Below are 8,220 nucleotides of genomic sequence, written 5' to 3'. Positions count from 1 at the left end.
TTCAATTCTTTTGCTATAAACTCAGAAGACAGATTGCTGAATTATATGATAGTTCTATTTTAATGTTTGAGCATGATGAGTGAATTATTTTCATGTCATACTAGGTTTTAGTATAGTTTCTCTTACTTCTCCATCCTGTTTATTTTATAATAATAATTTTTAAAATTGCTGTACAGAAAAAGGTTACAAGATGATGCTCATATCTAATAGCTCCATTTTTTTACACTGATGCGAATTTGTCTTTCAAACTTGTTTCCTTTTCAATTTTTTTTAAAGGCTGAAAAGAAAGGAGCCAGCAATACAGTTATTGGGATGATCTTTGGATGCTATGCTTTGTTTGAACTGCTGGCCTCTTTGTTCTTTGGAAAATATGTAAGTATTCAAGTTCATATGAACATTTCAATTTTAAAAATTGTACAATGAGTTATTCTAATTTATCAGTCTAGAATTTCCATTGATGCAGAAATAACTACCATTATACTTTATGAATTGTGCCACTGTTGACAGTTCCATTCTTAGAGTTGATTGATTTTTAACTTCTTTCATGGTTTAAGAAATGTATGTTTTTATTCTATTAAAGAATTATTATAGTAACTGCTTTTATCTTTCCCAAATGGTATATTTTCTGATAAAGTATATTTGTTTATGTCAATATAGACTTGTAGTAGTCATCAATTTACCACTTTCTCTGACATTTATTATAGCTTGTACAGATTGGAGCAAAATTTATGTTTGTATCAGGAATGTTTGTCTCAGGAGGAGTCACAATTCTCTTTGGGTAAGTCATGTTTTGATATGTTTGGGAGCTTGAACATGTTTCATAATCTATCTTCAGTTTGAAATGTTAATGGATCCTTTACATCAGTCAGTACCACTGATTGTTGAGTGCTCTGCATGTGACTAATGGTGAAGGGAGTTGGGTGATGTAGAAAACAGGATGAGTGACATTGGTCTTAAGAAAAGAATCCTCTAGAGCAGCGGTTCTCAACCTGTAGGTCGCGACCCCTTTGGGGGTTGAACGACCCTTTCACAGGGGTCGCCTAAGACCATTGGAAAACACATATATAATTACATATTGTTTTTGTGATTAATCACTATGCTTTAATTATGTTCAATTTGTAACAATGAAATTGGGGGTCACCACAACATGAGGAACTGTATTAAAGGGTCGCGGCATTAGGAAGGTTAAGAACCACTGCTCTAAGGAATGGATCACCCTTAAACTGACTATTGAATGTATTCATTAGGACTCCTGTGACTGTGAGTGACAGAAACTAAACTCACTTTTCTGAGTCACAGAAAATTTTTGGCTCCAGCAAGAGAATGAGTTTCTTACCTAGAAAATCAGCTAAAGAAAATCAGAATTCATATGCTAAAATAATTTTATCAAGCCTCTTTCTTAAATTCCTGGTTTTGTGTTCCTCTTCTTGTGCTTTGTTGTTGGATAGACTCTACCCTTGTGATGGCAAGATGTCCCCAGCAGCCACTTTCCTAATAGCTTCTAGTAGAGTTACAGAATGGAGTTCCACTGGCCTGATCTTTGTTGATGACCCATCACTGCATCAAGGTCACTGTAGCCAAGGAAGAGAATGCACTGATTAGTCAGGCCTAGTCCTGTGCTCACTTCTGAACATGAGAGCAGAATGGTTTCACCTATTGCTATTTGGAGAAAAGGGAAAATAAATCCAGAGGCAAAACTTTGAAAGTTCTTAAGTTTATACAACCATAGTGGCAAATAATACGGAGGAGTTTAAACAAGTTCTTGGGGAACATAGATGAGTGATAAGAGTTTGGTGAGATTGAAATGAAATAAGCTAAAGAAAACCATATTAAATTAAGTGTTTTTTAAATTGTTCGTTTTATGTGGGGTGGTCTTCTGTTTTCTGTATTCACTGTATTTGAAGGTTTGAGCCCCACTATGGCTCAAACCTGAAACTAAGAATCTTCTATGAGTGGTTCTTGTCAGAGTGATGCTTTATATTTTAAAAGGCCTATTTAGTATTATTTAGGGAGCCAATTATGTCAGCAGAAAAGGGCAACTAAATTCTCATTGTGCTTCCAATTGGTACCTCCCAAAAGAAGGTAATTCTTTTACTCAAAGTATAACAAAGCAACTTTTTAAAAAGTTTATATTCTAAAGAGATTTATTCTAATAACTCTAGGTGAGCTACTGCTCTTTTCAGTGAGTACAGTTAAGAAGGAAATGAATAGAAACCAACCTGGCCCTGGCTGGTTTGGCTCAGTAGATAGAGCATCAGCCTGCAGACTGAAGTGTCCCAGGTTCTATCTAGTCAAGGGCACATTCCCAGGTTGCATGCTTGACTCCCAGTAGGGGTGTGTGCAGGAGGCAGCTGGTCAATGATTGTTTCACATCATTGATGTTTCTATGTCTCACCTCTCCCTTCCTCTCTGAAATCAATAAAAATATATTTTTTTAAAAAGAAAGAAACCAGTTTGGCATTTGAGACTTGTTTTATTCTTTTTTAGTTTATTGGACCAAGTTCCCGATGGACCAGTATTTATTGCTCTGTGTTTTCTAGTGAGAATAGCAGATGCCATAAGCTTTGCTGCAGCAATAACTGCATCTTTTTCTATCCTCGCAAAGGCTTTCCCAAATCATGTGGCCACAGTCTTGGTATGTATTTTATATTTTTTTCCTATTTTACCTTTAGTGTAGGCTAAAATATTTGTTTCACCTTCCAAGATAAAGCTGGAGTCCATTCTACTAGACATGCTTTTTTTTTCTTTTTTTTACAATCTGTGTTTGTTACCTTTTACCTTAGTTTGTACTTCTAGCAGCAGGCTGTCAATAAATGTATCATCAATCTTACTTAGGTCTCTTCCTGGCCTTAGAATCCTCTGAATGGGCAGTTTGACAGGTAAATGTGGTCCAAGCCAAATATTCTTTTTGCCACTTTTATATTATTATTTTTTAAACGCCTTCCTAGTAGTATTTTGCTCTCTCTCTGTAGCTGAGCTCGGCTGCTGAAGCGTTCCTCTGGGTTAGAAAAGACTCAATCTGTAGAGTCCTTCCTCCACTTTTCCAAGATTCACGGGAGAGATGTTAGCAATACGTTTGTAAGTGCTTCTGTGCTGTCTGAGGAGCACCCTCTTATCTTGCCATAATAACCCAGACCCTGGTAGCATCGTATTGAGGTATGTCTTATACATTGCCTAGGTACCTGGACATCTGGTATTAGTGACACCAGATTCCTGTTGGCTGCTGCCTCCCTGACCCCAGACGGGCTTTCCCATAGGTCTCTCCTTGGACCCATGCATCTCTGAAGGACCCGGTGTGTACAGAGACCAAATGTCACCACAGAGCCTATAATTTAGTACCAAGGACTCCTTCATTTACCCATATAAAATAATATGTCTGGATAGGCTCATTCTAGGATAGGCTCATTCTATAGTCATTGCCACACAGTGCTGGCCATTGTGGCAGGTACACTGTTTACATCTCCCAGGAATATATTTCTCAAAAAGGATTCAGAAGACTAGTCTGTTGACATGCTCTGCAAAACAAGGTTTTGTGGCTAAACATGTTTGGAGTGTGGATATGCTGTCCAGTTCACATTAGTGTGTTAAGACTCTGAGAAATTCTATAGTAGAGATAGTTTATTTAATGTTCCACACCTCGATTTGACTATGGAACCACTTTTAACTCTTAAAAGAACTGGTGCTTTGTGGAACACTCTGGAAAGTGTTGCCCAAGAAATTCCTATGATGCCACAGTCCTTTGGATTTTTTGATCAGCAGGGTATGCCAAGTTTCTATGTAAAATTTCAGCCAAAAGGTAACGGCCTAACATGGTAGATGATCTGGATAACATTATTGTGAGAAAATGTAGGATTTCTGTATTTGTTATGAGAAGTTGAAAGTTATTAGTGGACTACTTTTGAGTCTTCTGTGAGGTCTGAGGATTTTAGGTTGCAAGCCACGGGTCTCTGTTTAAAGCCTCTAAATTAGATTGATTTAAAATGGTGCAATTTCTGTAAGAGTTCTGTGATAGCGAACTATTTTTCCCATAGCACTATTTTGTTTAACTTTAACAAAACAAAATAATTTTACATGGCACAAAATTCAAAAGTTACAAAGGGAAATATAGCATATAGTGAATATATTCTTTTTTTGGTCATTTATTTCAACTCTGGTGAATATATTCTATATATTACTATTGCTCAGTTCCCATAGACACTCCTGTTGTCCGGGCACCCAGCCCAACATCACTCCCCCAGAAGGCAACAGATACTACAGGTTTCTTCCCAAGCAATTTCATGTATTCATGTACACACACACACACACACACACACACTGAGAAAGCACGATTCCCTCCATTTTCTTTGCACTATGGTAACATACTCTGTCTTACTTATTACACAAACATTGAAATTAGCTTGGAGCCTGGCTGCAAGGTTGAGCATCCACCCAGGAGGTCACAGGTTCGATTCCCGGTCAGGGCACAAGCCCGGGTTGTGGGTTTGATCCCCAATGTGGGGGTATGCAGGAGGCAGCCGATCAATGATTCTCTCTCATCATTGATGTTTCTATCTCTCTCTCCCTCTCCTTTCCTCTCTGAAATCAATAAATAAAAAATAGAAATTAGCTTGTAGATCTTTCTATATCTATATATGAAAAGTTCCTCATTCTTTGCTTCTCTTTAATGACTGTGTAGTACTTCACTGTATGTATAACCTAGTTTATTTAAATTGATGAAAATTTCATTGTTTATATCTTTTCCTGTTGTAAATAGTGCTACAAATATAAGCTTGCACATACACCATATCTCATCTTTATGGCTAAATCTTTAAGTTTATTCCCAGAAGTGGCATTCTTGGTCAGAGAATGTGTGTATTTGTAATGGTTGATTTGCCAAGTTGCCCTGCGGTGTACACTCACCAGCAATGTGCAAAGATGCTCTTTCCTCAAATTCTTGGAAGTATGGAGAGCTTGACAGGCGAGAGGGAAACATTGGCATCTTTAAATGTTCATGTCTTTAAAAAGTGAAGGTGAGCTTCTTTTTATATGCCTAAGAGCTTTGTATATGATTTATGTGTCAACAGTCTCTTTATAGCCTTTTCCCATTTTCCTATTAGGTTTTTTTCTTTCTTTTCCCTCTTTGAATTGAAGTAACTCTCTTGATATATTTGGGAAATTAGCCCTTTGTCAGTATTTTTTCTCTATTCTTTGTCTTTTGTTGTGTTTTTCCAGACATAGTTTTTCCTGTTTTCATATAATCAGATTTATTAATCTTTTCTTTTGTGTTTTCTGAGCTTTTGTGCCATAATTAGAAAACCTTCCGTACCATAAAGACTAAAGAACAAAAAACTCCCATATTTTATTTTTTAGTGCTTTTATGATTTCAAAATATATAAATTTTGGGTCCATCTTGAGTTTGTGTGTGTGTGTGTGTAAATTGTGAAGTGGATAGAATTTTTTCAGATAGTGCCCACTAAACCTTTATTTGTTAACTTTTCAATCAAAATATATTAACTTATTTTTTTTCCTCAATTTTAGGGAAGTCTTGAGGTTTTTTCTGGACTGGGACTAGTTTTAGGGCCTCCTTTAGGTGGCTTCTTGTATCAATCCTTTGGCTATGAGGTGCCTTTTATTTTGCTTGGATGCATAATTTTGCTGATGGTACCACTCACCATGTACATTTTACCTAGTTATGGTAAGACTATATTTGTTACTCACTTTAAGAATCTTTCAGTATTTGCATGCCTTTGTAGATCAATTTAATGTATACTCACTTTTATTTTATGTAATCAATGGTAGATTTTTAGAGTACCCTGAAGTAACTAATTCTGCTTTTCAGAAAAATCCTGTAGGCAATTGATATAAATGTCTATACATCAGCAATTTTTCTGACCTTTAGAACTAGCAAATATTTAATTTCTGATCATAAAACAGAGCCATATGCAATGCCAACCAAAGGTCATCTTGGACTTAATTAAAGATTCAGAATGACACGTTACATGCACCACACATGGCACCATCTTCTTAGAAGGCCACAGAGATAGGAGGGCAAGCCCCCACCTTCCTTCCCAGCGGTCCTTGCAGCTATCTGTGCAGCACAGCCAGGTGCGAGGACACCAGGCCACAGCCGGCAGGAATAGGAGTCATCCTGGCTTCAGAGCTTCGTGCCCATAGGAGTTAGCATATCCTGTAGCAACTCCCTGGCACCGCCTCCAGGGTCTCCACAGTCACACTCAGGGAGGCACAGATACCTCATCAGGTAGTTATTAGTTTGTTTAGAATCCCTTCCATTCAAATGAAATTTGCAAGGCCAGGGTAATTTGTATTGTGAGCAAGATTGCCTCGTAACACAGTTGTCATTTTACCCTTGTCAGATTACTAGGGGAACAGAACAAGAGTTCACGTGGGAGCTGGAGAGACAGAGCTAGAGACCATTGCTAGAGAGGCACCATCATTCACCCTGAAACATGGTGGAGTCTGTCCTCTTTCTAACACCAGTAACACGGCAGCCAGGGAGGTATCTATAGACCAGCGTCTAGGTTGTCTCCCACTTGGGTGTCAGATGAACACTCAACTGATAACTAAGCAACTGACACCAAGTCAGATTCTCATGCAGCAGGGAGAGAGTTTTATTGACCCTTTATCACACTGTATAAGGAAAAACAAGACCTTGCTTACTAGTTAAAGGTAGGACATGGCATTGAGAATTTCTGTGATTAGGTGCTGGACTGGCCCCAACATCTGTTACTCCTTGAGCCCCAGCCTGCTCTCCTCATTTCTTCCCCCCATACCCAATCTTGGTATCCTTTGCAGCCCCCTCTAACCGCCACCAGCCTAGTTGGTTGGTACTTGTTTCTCTCATTTTTTGTCATTCCTCAATTAAAATTTCCCTGCATCTTCATTGAACTTTACAAAGCCCCAGCTAGCTGTATTTTTATGAACAAACTGGCTTGACAAACTTTCTCTTTATCTACAGAAGGACCTTTTAGTTAGATTGAATGGGGGGAAATGATATAACAATTCCTAAGACTGGTAACATTAAGGCTGTAAGTATTGCCATTGAGTGCTTTTTAGAACTATTGCTTTAGGAGAGCTTAAAGATGGAAGCTAGAAAATTAACTCTTTTTTTTTTATTTTGTTGACATTGGCAGACTTTTGTGTTCTACTCTACTCATTTATCTCCTTCTAGACCCCTGGACAATGTGGCTTTAGCTTTGGATACCTAAGAGTCAGCTATAGTTCCTAACCTCTCCCTCATCTTTTATATCTGTTCATCAAGTCCCCTTTTCTATACTGCTCTAAAGAAATATTTCTAACACAGTCATGGACATGCCAATCTTCCTATTAAAAATTCATAAATCTGTAAAATGTGAGCTTTACCCTGAAAGCCATTAAGAGCTGTTGTTAGATTTCAGCAGGGGAGTCACGTGTGCTGGAGTATCTCTCCCTCCCATGCTACCTACTCTTATTTATCCTTCAAAACTCATTTTGTTAACTCTTTTGGCAAGTTTTCCTGAACCTTCTCAATTACTGGAATAATGCTGAGTAAGTACTGCCACAGTGCTCAATATTTTTTCCGCTCCCTCACACCTGAGGGGTACCTCCCCTCCCCATCTCTACAGGTAGCTTGCTGCGGCAGGTGTTGCCAAGCAGGGAGTCACACCCCTTTAAGAAGAATATTTCAGAATTGGGGGAGCAGAGAGAGTACCGAACAGCTTGGCAGAGCTCCCCAGGTAATTCTGCCATGTGCCTTTTTAAGCAGTTATCACTCTAAGTTTTCATTATTTGAGCTTCTTCAACAGCTTAATTAAATTCTTTATGTCTGTTTTTACAAACATTCTTAGTGTTTTGGTAACCCGTTTCACACTTTGGATTTAGAGAAGGGACCAATCATGCCATAACAGTTTGTCTTATACCATAACTTCATAATACCTTTTATATGCACCATAAATTTAACCGATTAAAGTTGGTATTTTATCATTTATATCTTAAGGTGACCAAAATACCTTTAATACACAATTCAAAGTCCACACCAAGTAGTCTGACTGCTGGCACTACCACATGGAGCCACAGGGTGGTGCTCAACCTCTTTCTAATCTAGACTGACTGCAGGCTCCCTGAGTTGAGTGACCTGGGCTGTGCTCAGATTTGGTTTATGGTGAATATTTGGCTAATAATTAAGATACTAACACCATGATTTAACTTTATCTCTCATATTCTGGCAAAGTCTAAATGTAGCAC

At 38.1% G+C, this 8,220-nt stretch overlaps 1 protein-coding gene across 1 annotated transcript in view; it reads left to right on the top strand.

Annotated features, from left to right (window-relative positions):
- The first annotated feature begins 260 nt into the window (after window positions 1–260).
- The window catches only part of SLC18B1 (solute carrier family 18, subfamily B, member 1), an 18,157-nt gene continuing 10,197 nt past the window's right edge, over window positions 261–8,220 (top strand). Inside the window, exons 1-4 of the mRNA XM_006778517.2 lie at window positions 261–372; window positions 705–778; window positions 2,488–2,635; window positions 5,518–5,674. Of these exons, the coding sequence (XP_006778580.2) occupies window positions 313–372; window positions 705–778; window positions 2,488–2,635; window positions 5,518–5,674 (439 nt within the window). The 5' untranslated portion in view covers window positions 261–312. The remainder of the gene's footprint in view (window positions 373–704; window positions 779–2,487; window positions 2,636–5,517; window positions 5,675–8,220) is intronic.

This window comes from Myotis davidii, unplaced genomic scaffold (assembly GCF_000327345.1).
Source record: "Myotis davidii unplaced genomic scaffold, ASM32734v1 scaffold147, whole genome shotgun sequence".
Lineage (NCBI taxonomy): Eukaryota > Metazoa > Chordata > Mammalia > Chiroptera > Vespertilionidae > Myotis > Myotis davidii.
Note: the sequence above shows the minus strand (reverse complement) of the source record. Positions and strands in the feature narration are given on the sequence as shown.